This window comes from Crinia signifera, chromosome 1, assembly GCF_055691185.1.
Source record: "Crinia signifera chromosome 1, ASM5569118v1, whole genome shotgun sequence".
Classification (NCBI taxonomy): domain Eukaryota; kingdom Metazoa; phylum Chordata; class Amphibia; order Anura; family Myobatrachidae; genus Crinia; species Crinia signifera.
This window is the reverse complement of record NC_139217.1, coordinates 70,457,079-70,471,639: the sequence shown is the minus strand read 5'-3', so window position 1 is coordinate 70,471,639 and position 14,561 is coordinate 70,457,079. Positions and strand designations below refer to the sequence as shown.

The window sequence follows — 14,561 nt, the reverse complement described above, 5'->3', positions numbered from 1 at the left end:
CCTCCTCTCAAAAAATACCGTTAGTGACCACAAGGAAAGTACTGAAGGTTTTCAAATGGCTGATTTTTGCATGATCATTGTTAATGGTACAAAAATGACAGCAAGCAAATATTTGTAATCAAATTAGTTCTTCCTTCGAGAGTACAGAAAAATTTCTGTATTCGAATAAACACATTGACCTCTCATCTGCAAATTAAAAAAAACACACCTTTGATACAGGTACTTAGCGCAGTTATTACTGCTTTTGGAACTCTGATAGTGGAGTAAGCACATAGCCCTAACTGTGCAGAGTTTGTATATTCTCCCTGTATTCGTGTGGGTTTCCTCCTACAATCCAAAAATATACTGGTAGGTCAATTGGCCCCCAACACAATTAACCCTAGAGTGTCTGTGTGTGTGTACATGTGGTAGGGAATATAGTTAGTAAGCTCCACTGGGGCAGGGACTGATGTGAATGCTCAACTATTCTCTGTAAAGCGCTGCGGAATATGTATGCGCTATATAAATAACTGGTAACAAATAAATTAAATAATAAATCAGTTCATTTTTACTGTTCGAGTGCTTTTAAAAAATTGCAATGCATTTTTTCCTGTAGCTCAGGCAGTAGTGTCCTTCACAATAGGCATAACATTTTTCTTACTACTAAATTTTGAAAAGTATTATAATATAGCTCTTGTGCTGCAACAAAAATACGTTTATATTGGGAGTTTTATATAGTAATTTCTTTCCTGGTTTGCGTATTAGTACGTTCTCTCGCCAAGGTCAGTGCTTATACATTATCGTTTATTGTTCCAGCATTTACGTTACTAAACCTTTCATGGGTTTGATGCGTTCGCTATTTGTGCAGGAGACTAATTCCCCTTGGAAACGTAACATGGCTTTTGTTGACTTCACAGTAACACAATCACAGTACTAAATACATGAAGTGGTCACCTTTCTCCCTTAGCCAATTTCCCAACAATTGCAATAAAACTATCATCTGGGTTACCATTTCCAGGGATATCAGTATTGATGTTTTCTGAAGAGACATTGTAAGAATATTCTTTATCATACTACGCTCTGCACAAGATCTGCGTCTCTCTTATGCATGAATCACTAGCTCCCACTCACTATTACAGGACTTTCATCGGGCTGCTCTCACCCTATAGAATGCCCTTCCATGCACAATAAGACTCTCCACTAGACGTAGTCAATCGGAATGAATTGTAACGTGGAGGGGCAAGCAGAGACATAGGCAAACACTGTGGTACTAGTGTGATCAATTTTCTGCATCTCAATCAGCAGCTGAAATTCATCCCCAACTTGTTGAGGTGTACAGTGATAATGTCAAAAGGAACAGGTTTTGCGGTTTGGTTGACTGCCTTTGATAATGGCAAGACAGACTTGAGGGGTTTACGGCACTACCATCGGAAAGGTACTGGGTCGTTCTCCCTACAGGCCTGACCTGGCATCGAGTTATTTCCACCTCTTTGGACAAATGAAGAAGCACCTTGGTGGAGGGAGACTTGCAACCAACAGAGAAGTTCAGCAAACCGCCATGTCGTGGCTTCAGGTGCTTCACACCGATTTCTTCTATGTTGGGATGCCTTGGGGTACCGCTGGAACAAATGTTTAGACAAGTATGTTGAAAAATAATCTGTACCAAGGCCATACTATTGATTATAAATAGATTATATGTACAAGTTGAATACATTTACGTAACAAAAAGTCTGGTTACCTCATTTATTGAACCACCCTCACAGAATTGCTCCTTTAGGTTTTCTCCTTCTCATACATCTTCAATTTTTTTCCCCCACACAATGGTTGTTATTTGCTCTATTTTTTTCCACTGTGTAAAAACTTCTCTTCGAGAATTAAACTCAATGGTTCTCTATTCTAATGACCTCTCCCTCCTCTCAATATAGATTTCCAAAAGGGATCTTCAGCTCAACAAGTCCAAAAAAGAGCTCCTTATCTTCCACTCTCCCAGAGTCATCACCTCCCCTACACTTTTCCTCATAGTCAATACCACCACAATTTGTTCCATTTCTCATGCCCACTGCCCTGGTTTTCTGTGTGTGAACTCTCTCTTCCGACCTACCTGACTTATCCCAAGCAGCCACCCACTTACGAAATTCCCTCATATGCCAGGAATCAAATGTTTACATATTGTTACACTTCCTCCCTCCACCAGTTACGGTGGATTAGGACCTCTGAATCTACTACATAAGGAGGTTTTCAATTAGGTTAGATTGAATTAGGTCCGCCACCTATTCTATTCTCACTCTATGGGGGTCGTGAACCCCCACGAGGGAGAATAGCCGCTGCCTGGCTGTCGGGGTTTTTATAGTCAGGATTCTGACGTCTGTGTAATGACTGTCGGAATCCCGACTGTCGGTCAGTCATCCTACACCCATAGTAGGCAAAAGTTAGTGCTCAAATGACTTCAGTTTTTTTCCGCCTATAACAAAAAACAAAACTAATTGAATACCCCCATTGCTATTTATCCCATCCAACCATTTATGTGGAGTCTTTAAGCCGTGTAACTCTCACAGATTTTGATTCAGGTTACCTAAAGGATAAATGAAAGGACCAGACTAAGGGCCTTATTCTGGTTCACTCCTTCTGGCAAATTCCTTCTTATATGGATGGACAAAACCCTGTGCACTGCAGGTGGGGCAGATGTAAAATGTGCAGAGAGAGTTACATTTGGATGAGATTTTGTTTCTGTGCAGGGTACATACTGGCTGCTTTATTTTTACACTGCAATATAGATCTCACTTTGAAGTAAAACCCCACCCAAATCTAATTCTCTCTGCACAAGTTACATCTGCCCCCCTGCAGTGCACATGGTTTTGTCCAGCTAAGAAGGAATTTGCCAGAAGGAGTGAACCAGAATAAGGCCCCAAATGGTTCTTATCTGCCATCAAATCAATGTTTCTGTGGTTGTTATATTATATTTCGATCCTTGAATAAGGCAGAAATGTAATCAGTTCTGTAAAAGTGTGAAAATGAGGGTTTTTGTTCTTCCACCCCATCCCCCCTTTTTTGTAGCTACAAAAAAACGACATCTCATTATGGGCCAGATTCTCTAAGCTTCAAAAGTGATAAAATGGAGAGTGATAAACAGCCAGCCAATCAGCTCCTACTTGCCATGTCCCAGACTGTGTTTGAAAAAGGTCAGACAGGAGCTGATTGGCTGACTGTTTATCACTCTCCCTTTTATCACTTTTGAAGCTTAGAGAATCTGGGCCATTATGATGTTTTTGTCTTCACTTTCATGGCAAGGTCATGGAATTGGAATTTTTTTTTATGTTTCAATAAAAATGTTAAAACCCAAACTCTCCTAATCCATTTCTTTATCCCAGTTTATTGTATTGCCCACACTAATGCACCCTCACAACATCGCCAATCTTTACTAAAATGTACTCCTTTGTCATCTGTGCACATGGCATCATACAACACACCCCAAAAGCTTGAAATGGGAAGCCCATTTAGCTAATGCATAAGGGGAAAGGTTTCAAAGCTTGGAGAGAGACAAATTGGTGTGTACTAACCAATCATATATATTATATCTCTTTTGTGCTTGATACAGGATACATACAGATGACCGGCAGGAAGGAATCCTGACAGGGGTCAGGTAAATATACTCACCCTCCACCGGCCTCTCAACCCTTCCTTGCAGCAGCCTAACCCTCCCCTTGCTGCAGCCTGACCGAAATCTCCACGCTAGTGAATAAAACACTAACCAACCAGCCTTGCAGCCTAACCCTCCCCTTCTAGGTGCCTAAACTTAAGGCCACGGCCTGCAGCCTAACCCTAACCTTCCCCTCTCTGCAACCTAACCCTTAACGCCTCCACCCTTACCCTAATCCCCCGGCCATATGCTAGCTGACGGTATTCCAGCGCCGGCATCATGATGGTTTTGACGCTGGTCTTCTGAAGGCAGTCGAGTTGCCGGCATCTGTATACTGAAAGCCAGTATCCTGACTGTACCCCCTTGATACACCGCCTTCCCTCACACTCTTTAAAATATATAGTAGACATGCAAAGTTATATAAAACTGTAGAACGGCCACGTATCAAATATGACCGTGAAATACGTCATTTATTACATGTTTAAATACAAATCCTTTAAAGAACAAGGCATTCGGTATATGTCCAAAAATACATAAAAAGTTTTTTTTGTTTTGGTTTTCTTACAAAAATATTTAAAAAATAATTAAAAAACCACGCGTAAATACAAAAAGTATTTTTCAAATAAACAAAGTCACCAGAAGTTAGATCAGATTTCTTCCTTCATAGTTCGTGTTCTCCCAAAAAAGTACAGGTTAAAAAAAAAAAGTCTGTAAACAATTATAATCAAACAGTCTTTGAAGGAATGTAATCATTCCATTCACATAAGTCCATCCTGGAAGTACTACACAGTAGTTTCATGTTTCCATAGGCCAGTCCTAACATTGCTATCTGCATTAATAGGTGGGTCCTCGTCCACTTCATCTTTCGCTGGTTCATTTTCTACAGCCAAATTAAGGCCATATGATTTTTGATGACTTTCAAGTTCCACTGCAATAGGTTCTCGCAAAATGTCTTTCTTGTGGTTACTTGTTGCCGTCTTTTCCATGTTCCTACTGTACCTGGGTAGAGTGCTTCCCGCGTCGCTACTGTCTTGGTGACACTGGTTAAAATGGCGTTCTCTGTATGCCAAATAAGCTCTCCGACTGCGGGAGTGGCCTTCAGAATAGCTCTGACGACTTTTAGGCAATGCGTTTTGTACACTCCCATCGACGCTCGTAGGTACGTCATAAGCGTATTCACGAAGAACAGTCAGCCTACTTGAACGGTGGCCTTTACTTCTGTTTTTGTGATGCCTGGACGGATGACCATTAGGACGATACTGAACCTCCACTGGGGCGACGTGCATTTTTATGTCATTGTCCAAGGAATGCTCTGTCAAGCTGTTGTCCAGCTGAGGTGCAGTGTTGATAGGTAAGGGGTTTGTGTTACACTGCGCTGCGGCTGCTTGCAGATTGGTCAGTTTGCAGCCCTGGGAGGAGTTTTTGACACTGGGCGCACTTTTATTGGTGCAGGACGATTCAGCACTGCTGTTGGTACACTTGGCGGCATCGCCATTGGTTGCAGTAGCGTTGGAGGGTGGAACGTTGACTTGCACCGAATACGTACTTCTACCTGGACAGAAAGTGCTTATTAAGGCTCTCCTCACATCCTCTCTGTTCATACAGTGGTGTACAACTAAAAAGGCACCGAGGCTTAGGCATGTAACTCCAAAGAAACAGCTGAAGACCAGATCCATTGGATAATACAAAGAAACTGCCAATGCACCAAATATCCAAAGGGAAACATATAGGAACAAAGTGAGGCTGGCACCGAGAAGCTGTGCTTGGAACGTCTGCTCATTCTCCAAAGCCGAAGTTGAAACCAAAGACACGGAAAGTGAATCTTGCTGGTTGCCCTCCCCGCTCTCACTGGCTGCTAGCCGTTGCTGCTCCTCGGTCTGCTCTTTCAGCTCGAATACCCGGTCAGGGTGACGCTTCAGTTGAATGAATATACTGAGAAAATACATGCAATTTATAAAAACGATGAAGCTTGCTGGTCCGTAGAAGGCTCCCAGGCTTGGTTCCCAAGCCATCCAACAACTGAAAGAAATAAAGTGACAACATTAGACTTGTGCAGGGCAAACACTGGCATGAACAGTATCGGGCTGGTTATTGTACACTTACTATGGAGCATTTGGCTGGCTTCCGTAGTTTTTAATGTTTGCAGCTGCTGTTATTCCACACACAATCACGGGAATGCCCCCACCGATAAGATAAAATCTTGAGAGAGAAGAGGTAAAGTGAATTATACTAAAAAGGGAACAGAATAATTAATACGATATACAGTAACTAAATATGGTTTCTCTCTATTTATAGAAGCGCTTCCTCAATGGTTTCCTATTTCTGTTGAACTGCTGACTTATTTGGCGTCAGTGGAACTTCCTTTAAGCAAACATGACCATTTCATTCATCACTTTCACACAGATACAATGTGAAAGGTGTTTTTACTGGATGGAGGCCAAGTGTCAAACTTTCCAGCAAAGCGCAATGTGAGCAAGAGAGCCTCTGCTGCCCCCTTGTGGAAATCGGATATATTACCACAGGCCTAACTAGCATATTGCAAAGATGTACGGATACACCCAGTACTATTTGGTATGAACCTTTATTGATCTCTGTGTTGGTTGCTTAGTCCACATGCCAATAAGGCGTTGGTTCTGAAACTTAGGGTCTGATTCAGAACTGTCTGCAGCCTAGTGAACAGGTAAACGCCACCGGACCGACCTCCGACGCGCGAATCCCCACATTTGCATGCTAGGGGATGTGTATGCTTACACATCCCCTCACATGCGGCCGCATGTTTTCCAGGTCACTTGACAGGTGCACTCATTACTCACTGACACATTTAAAAAAAGAGTCACAGGTGGAACTAATTATTTAACTTGTGATTCTGTGAGGAGACCTGGAAAACATGCACTGCGTGGGGTCCTGAGAAGTGACGCTGAGTACCTGGGATTGTTTAAGATCATAAGGGCTATTGGTGATTCAATAAAATTTTGTAATGATACCAACCTGAGCATTGGCCTGGGTGGGGGAGGTAGCTCGTCTGGATCCTGGCACCTCTTTCCTTTTTTAGTTATTTGCTTGTATATGTTGCGTGCTGTGACGCCCACCCACAGCACTGTAGCCAATGTAGAGTAATGAAGGAGAATTCCAATCTGCAAAAAAGAAAAACCATAACATTGAAATGGATCAAACCAGAACAAATACCACAATGTAACAAGTGAACCAAATCTTTATAAGCTGCACTACAGAACGCAGAGGAGAAACACATTGGTTTCAGCATGGCGGCATCAATAAGACAGGAATAAGTGGAAAAAAACGCTATTTATAAGACTATAAAATACAAGTATAACACGGCTCCTCACCTCTGTGTGTGTGTGGGGATTTCAAGTGTTCTACACGACAGTGGCCCAACAGAGCAATTCAAGTGTTGCTTCCTTTGGCCGCCGGCACTGACATTACATTTATGGTGTTCTGTCATTATTATATATATGGTGTTCTGCAACAGTTTCCACTGTTAGGAAGATGGGAGACTAACCTAGAACAGGAAGTTTTGGTGTGTGTGTTGAGGGGAGAGGTGAGCAAGGGGCAGAGAGCGAAAGGTCACAACAGGGAAGCGAGAGAGAATGGGGTGAGATTCAGATGACCCAGGTCCAATAAAGTAAATATATCTGTATATCTAGTAAACAGAATAAAGATTTAAGCTCAAAATCGTCATTTACTCACCGCCTGACAAACACTGGCATTTCTCGTCTGAGTTATGCCTCCAGCATACACCGCACAGGTCAGGAAAATGTGAAGGCTGAGATTAACCAGCATGTGCCAGCTTTTAAGGCTCACCCGTATCAAGCTGAAAAGAAAGAAAACAGTCATTTTAGGGGTTTCTATGAACAAAACATTAGACACTGTTCAGCCAAAACCCCAAATATCAGTGATACTACTACTAGTTTATTTTATATTAATGAACTAATATTAAAGCACAGAAGTATAGGCTCTTTTCTGGAAAGGGAGATGTCTTAACATACTGGAGGATATTGTAGGCATCGTGCTTCCAGATAACGCAGCCCACACAATCCTACTATTGCGATATCCCAAACTAGAACACATCTCATACCTGTGGTAGTACAAGTAACTGACAATGAACAGCAGTAAGCACAGGAGTAACATCACAGCAGCTGCATAAACCACAGGATGCAGCAGCGTCACAGGGTGGGTGTAGACTTCTGTCCCAGTCAGATCCTTTAAAGCAACAAGAACATCATTAAGACAAGTAGGAATGGAAGACAATAAGCAAATGGATCAGCAGGGAAACCACTCCCTGTATATTATATATATTTAGCAGTGATAGAAAAAAAAAATTGTAGTACTGTACTGAAAGGTCAATTGCACCCAAAATGAAAACTTTAGTCTATAATAATTGCAATAGACATTTGAGAATACTAAAAATGCTCTGAATCCATTTGCAACATTAAAGAGTTGTTTAATACAAAATACAAGCCGTGTAAGAAACAATATGGATGAACATTGGCTTTCTGATAAGCTGGGAGCTAAGGTTCCGGGCTTTAGCTGCTGTGTAAAGCATTTGACGATGTAGAATTAGTTTAGTTCCATGATTGTTCCCTGTAAAGGATGTATCGCAAGGCCGTGTGAACTGGTCCCTGTAGCTGTCTAAGCATCATACCATTAGTAAGGCGTAGTTGCTGAGAGTGTAGCACTGAATGGTCGTTATATTTTCATCAGATGCAATAATGGTGCAGCCTTCCGATTTCCATCCCCCTTGTCCATTAAGAAGATCAAAATCCCACTGGGCTGCCACGGGGTCCTTCCCATGAGCAATGCGGCGAAGTGTGATATTTATAGGAACACTGGGAGTGTTTCGGTTTGGTCCATCTAAAATAAAAGCAGACCGATTGAGAAATGGACCTAGAAATGAACAGCAATAAAATATCTGCAGTAGTATGTGCCTTAATTAAGGAAACGCAGCCTATGAGAATGGTATATACCCTTGAGTATCATTACCTTTCTGGGGTAGATGTATGAAGCAGTGATAAGGGAGAAGTGATAAAGTGCCTGGTACTTTATCACCAGCCAATCAGCTCCTGACTGCTAAGTTACAGGCTGGGTTTCAAAAGGGACAGTCAGGAGCTGATTGGCCGGTGATAAAGTACCAGGCACTTTATCACGTCTCCTCCCTTATCACTGCTTCATACATCTACCCCTCAGGGGTAGATTTATTAAGCTCGGTGAAGTGATAAAATGTCTGTTTTTTGTTACCGGCCAATCAGCTCCTAACTGTGAATTTACAGGCTTGGTTTGAAAAATGACAGGTAGGATGTGATTGGCCGGTGATAAAAAACAGACAATTTATCACTTCACAAGCTTAATAAATCCACCCCCCAGTCCACTATCTTTCCAGCTCCCCTGCTCCCTTTCTATCACTCTACCTGCACAGTATAGGGTGGATATTTCCCGATACGTAAACTTCCATGGTTGAAGTACCCTCTTTCTTTGCATTTATGGCAGATATTTGCATTATAATGAGTTTCCTTATGTACGTTTGCACTAAACGAAAGGTATGTTTACAGAATGCATTCAACACCCAACATTACAACTTTGCTATTTTTTATAAATTACATATAAAGTAAAAACAAAATAAGGTCCAAAGAAAATGTTTTCAGTATAGAATTAATTAATAGGATAAGATGAACAAGTTCACCGGTAAACGGAAGACTTATTAACAGTGTTCCGCTGTAAATACAACAATGAGGAGCCAATTTATCTGGGAAACGTAGACCACGGATGCCTTTGCCGATTCCATGACCTCAGTGTGGTATAAAAAACAGCTCCATACAAACCTAGTTTGGCAATGATGACAGGAGTCACCACGGAGAGTCTTTTTCCATCTAGGAGGTTTGTGGAGTTTCCTGTGGCAGGGAAAAGCTTTCCATTCCTAAATGCGATTAGCTGAAGCTTGTACACAGACTCCTCCACGGCTCTCCTCTCCCGCTTATCCTTAGTCACAAACAGTGCAGACGGCAGCTGGATCGAAGCCTCCACAACAGTGTTCTGACAATCCACAAGAAAGGGGTAAAAAAAAAAAAAAAGTTGAATCTATCTGTGTGCCGTAATACGCTGCCGCAGTCCAGCAGTGTAAGGCCCCTTTCACACACACCGGAAGCCGCCGGGCGGTGGAACCCCGCACAGCCAAGAAGCCATGCCGCACAGAAAAGTTTATTAACTACTGTGTACGGCACGGCTTTTGTCCATGCGGGGTTTCAGCGTGTATGTGAGTGTGTGAAACTGCCCCAGGTGATCAGCAGAAACTATTGTAAAAATGATACGGGGAGGTTACATGCTGTTGTTAAACTACACATCCCAGCATGCCCTGCAACAGTTTTAGCATGGACAAATAACAAAACTGTACCAGGGCATGCTGGGATGTGTAGCTCAACAACAACTGGATGGCCGAAGGTTCCCCATCCCTGCTGTATGTGTACAGGTCACCAGGATTAACTACAGGACAGAGATGTTTCGTTGTGACAGGTTATTGTTTCATGACATGAATATGGCATGGTTGAGAAATGTGCAGCATGACAGGGTGTAAGGATTACCTTTAATGCCACCACACTGAAGGTACTGGACAGATTGCACTTGAAGCTTAGTTGTTTATCTAGGTTCCCATCTGGGTCTCTTCTCCCAAAGTCCGCTAATCCCACGCGATCGGATGCAGCCAGTTTCTGAAACACTGTACAGGTCATTCCACTAAAGAGAGCCGATTTGATCACATAGGCTTCCAGAGCTATGTTTGGGGAAAACTGTACAAATTTAAAATAAGAAAAACACATTAAATTCTACGTAAGAACCTTTCCAGTAAGAATAAAACGTTTTGATCAAGGTTTTAATGTATTAGAGTATTCTGCATATTATACACTTTGCATGTATCTGATCCGACTTACGGTTGAGTATACTTGTGCGCCATTGGCCAGGCGGTAGGCGGCGATACGCTGTAAGCACTGCACTATACGCGTGCAAGCCTTTGCCTCCTTTTGTGCCATCCACAACACTCGCTCATCGGACAGCATTATGTTACTGGCTATGTCAACCATGACGTCACCAAGCTGCAATATAGAAAAAGGTACATGGATATAGATATATACACACACACACACACACACACACACCACACATGGATTGTTTATGTAGCACACAAGCCGGTGATTACAACTGCTTTACAAATATGCACATTACTGCAAAATAAAAGATTAGAAAAATATATCCCACACTCTTCAGCTGTTGTGGAACTACAAGTCTTAGCTTTTCCAGCTCCATAACAGAAAATATAGATTTGGTAAAAGTCTGCTTGCAATAAAGCTTGTCCTGCTACAGAGCGGTGTAAAGTCATTTTGTCCTGCTACAGAGCAACATAACACCGTTATATCCTGCTACGGAACATCATAACGCCATTCTGTCCTGCTACAGAGCAACGTAACGCCATTCTGTCCTGCTACAGAGCAATGTAATGCCATTCTGTCCTGCTACAGAGCAACATAACACCATTCTGTCCTGCTACAGAGCAATGTAATGCCAATCTGTCCTGCTACAGAGCAACATAACACCATTCTGTCCTGCTACAGAGCAATGTAATGCCATTATGTCCTGCTACAGAGCAACATAACACCATTCTGTCCTGCTACAGAGCAATGTAATGCCATTATGTCCTGCTACAGAGCAACATAACACCATTCTGTCTTGCTACAGAGCAATGTAATGCCATTATGTCCTGCTACAGAGTAACGTAATGTCATTCTGTGCTGCTACAGAGCAATACCACAATATTCCATTCAATGCCGATACAGAGCAACATAACCCTACTATGTGCTGTTACAGAGCGATCACCATCCTGTGCTGCTGTTGCCTTTCTTGTACTTTCAATATGGTCACTTTCAATACCTGAATGAATATTATGGAAGGTGAAATGACTGCTGTTACCTCTTTGTATTTTTCAGCAAACCGCCCAAATTTTTCGATCATTTCAGCAACAAAGATGACATCCATCATGTCAGAGAAGTTTGCTGCCTCCACGGTGTAGGCCAGAAGCTGCTTAGCCGTTGCCACTGCATTTGTCAAGTTCAGGGGCATCTAAAAGGGAAAAAACAAGAGAGCATTTATAATAAATAAATATATAAATACTGGTCCTTTTCTTTTTTTTTTTTTTTAAATAGTTCTAGGTCGATCAACTGCCATAACACAATTACATTTAAAAACACACACAAACATATTATGTACATTACTACAACCCACAACCAACAAGAGGATGGATTGAAAACGCTTGTGCGGTCAGTAATGGTATAAGATGCCAGCAGGTGGTGAAAGCCTACAGCATCAACACAATGTTGGTGATAAATGTTAAATAACATGTGTAAAATTACCATGTTGGTTAACCCTGTGAGTGCCGACAAATGCCAGGGTAGAAGTCGAGGAATATGAATCGCGTTAGTAATGCCGGCAAATGATCCAAAGTCAATCAATTGAAGTTGCGTTAAACATTGCGCCAAAAAAGAGAACAGTCGTTGTGAGCGACGCTGGCATTTGTAGCGGATATTTTGCACATCTCTCACAGCAACTTTGGCACTCAAAGGGTTGAAAAAAGTTTTCCAGTGGTGTTGCCAGAATAATGTGTGCTCCCCAAAGAGGAGATACCGGACACAAAGAGGTACAATGACTTTCACTATTTGCTTGGAATACCTGATTAAACATGTAGAGGACACGTGTGACATCATTAGCATACTGGCATCGAGAATAGTCTTCCTCTGCCCAGAAGCCCCCTCGGTCACATCGTCGCCAAGCTCTTATGTCATCTTGTGGATTGCCAGGGTAGATGCCATTGCCAGCAGAATAACGTGTACACAGCAGATACGCAGTGATCCCTGCCAAGGTTCTCGGCCACCTATTGGGTCATATAATTACATCCCATTATTAGAATTCTGCCCAGATTGCTCATCTTAATATGAATGAAAACAAAAGAACAGTTATAGATATTATGCAAATCTCCATACTAGCAATTGTACAATGTAATATTTGGGGTATTAAAGCCAATCAAAAGTTTACAGCCAGGTAACGAACACACTATAACCCAGAGGACAACGCAAATATTCTGCTATTTAAACTGCTCAAAACGGTTTTCTATAAAAGACCTCGCAGCAAATCATACACCAGAAATTCTCTTTCCTTACCGCTTCTGTTAAACCAGGGGGAAAGCTGCATCCACTCTAATACCCCCAAGCAGGTCATGTTTTCAGGATTTGTTTGTGAAAACAGCTGGGATATCTACTGACCAAGCACAATAGATCAACTCTATTGTGCATGATTGAAGACCTCTGGATAACATGACCCATTGGTGGTGTTTGAGAATTGGAGTTGATCAGCCCTGATCTAGACCAGCCATCTCACTTTGGGGGAGATGTACTAAGCCTTGGAGTGTGATAACGTTGAAAGAGACAAAGTACCAGCCAATCGGCTTTTAACTGTCATAACACAAACTGTTTGAAAAATGACAGTTATTAGCCGATCGGTTGGAAGTTTATCTTTCTCCAAGTTATCACTCTCCAAGCCTTACCATACCTCTGTGGAGAAGATGACAAATCGATGGAACAAACAAACGTGCCCACCAAATAACAATATTGCAGGGATGGACTAATGGGATCCTACATTTCTTAGAATAAAAACCATCTCTGCCACCCTGATAATTGCTTCAGTGTCCTGTCCCCTGATGCAACCATCCATATTTACCATGTACTTGTCCTAAACTGTCTTGTACTGTAATTCGTTATCTGTTTCTGCTCATTTGTGTATTGTTAGGCGCTGCGGAACCTTTGTGGCGCCATATAAATAAACGATAATAATGATACACGACCTATGGTTCTATTATGAAAGATGCATCAGATCCATAGGAGCAAATGCAAATGATTACAAGCCGGCAGACACTAGAGGGCACCCAATGGAACTACTCATATGTAGCTCCATTTGTGCACATATGGCGGGAGGTGAGGTGAAAAGTGCGCAGTCACCCATTTGGGACTTTTTGCGTTGCGCACATTAGTGTGGTCGGGTTTAGCCAATATGCGCAGCTAAACCCGACCTTAATGAGTGCAATAAAACCAGCCTGTGACCTCCCATCACTTTAGACAGGATATTGGGCACGATACAACGTTTGAATCATACTGGGACTGGTGCACGGAGCGGAGGCAGGTAAAATACATGGGTTATATCCTTTAAAAAAAAATCAGAAGTCTACATAAGTGCAAGTTTAACTAGCCCTTAGGTTACACTTGTTACAAGCACTGCCTATGATCACCGGGGAGTTTGCAAGAATTTTCCTGATTTTGTGAAATACTTTGACAGACGTGTCAGGTGTAAATATGTGAATGTAGACTACGTTTAATAGCCCGGTCAACCTGTCCAGTACCTCCACAGAAATCAAACACTTCAGTTTCCATCTTGCCAACACATTAGAATGATCAGAGGCAGCTATGCGACATTGTCAGGGGAATAACGAGGCGGAATTTATCGGTGCTTCCTCTGTGTAAACATTGTACTGCAAAGTAAACCATTGATACTTTTACAGATACCGATGCCCAGTGCGCACAGGTATAAAACAAGGCATCCTGGACAGAACGCATCTGCATAGGAAGCAATGGTGCATTCATGGGGGGCAGGTTGCGATTTATTACGGAGAGAGCAGGCTTGCAAATCTGGGCCTTAATGTGGTTAGCGATGCTGCTGACAAATGAGGTCATAACCTTTTACTAATATAAAGTGTTCTAGGAGCATCTGTGACTGCAATGATCATTGTAAAACGCTACAGCGTATGTCACTTTATAAACTGGAGGAGTCACACAGCACATAAAAAGTGGATTTTGGTCTTACCTGGAAAATCCTTTTTTCTGAATCCATGGTGGACACTGGG

General features: G+C 42.1%; 1 protein-coding gene across 1 annotated transcript in view; it reads right to left on the bottom strand.

Moving 5' to 3' along the window:
- Positions 1–4,060: 4,060 nt before the first annotated feature.
- The window catches only part of ADGRA3 (adhesion G protein-coupled receptor A3), a 53,117-nt gene continuing 42,616 nt past the window's right edge, over positions 4,061–14,561 (bottom strand). Inside the window, exons 9-19 of the mRNA XM_083161401.1 lie at positions 12,341–12,542; positions 11,585–11,734; positions 10,552–10,713; positions 10,207–10,410; positions 9,451–9,661; positions 8,277–8,485; positions 7,710–7,834; positions 7,322–7,445; positions 6,605–6,750; positions 5,720–5,815; positions 4,061–5,635 (exon numbers count right to left, since the gene is read on the bottom strand). Coding sequence (XP_083017527.1) covers positions 4,399–5,635; positions 5,720–5,815; positions 6,605–6,750; positions 7,322–7,445; positions 7,710–7,834; positions 8,277–8,485; positions 9,451–9,661; positions 10,207–10,410; positions 10,552–10,713; positions 11,585–11,734; positions 12,341–12,542 — 2,866 coding nt within the window. The 3' untranslated portion in view covers positions 4,061–4,398. The remainder of the gene's footprint in view (positions 5,636–5,719; positions 5,816–6,604; positions 6,751–7,321; positions 7,446–7,709; positions 7,835–8,276; positions 8,486–9,450; positions 9,662–10,206; positions 10,411–10,551; positions 10,714–11,584; positions 11,735–12,340; positions 12,543–14,561) is intronic.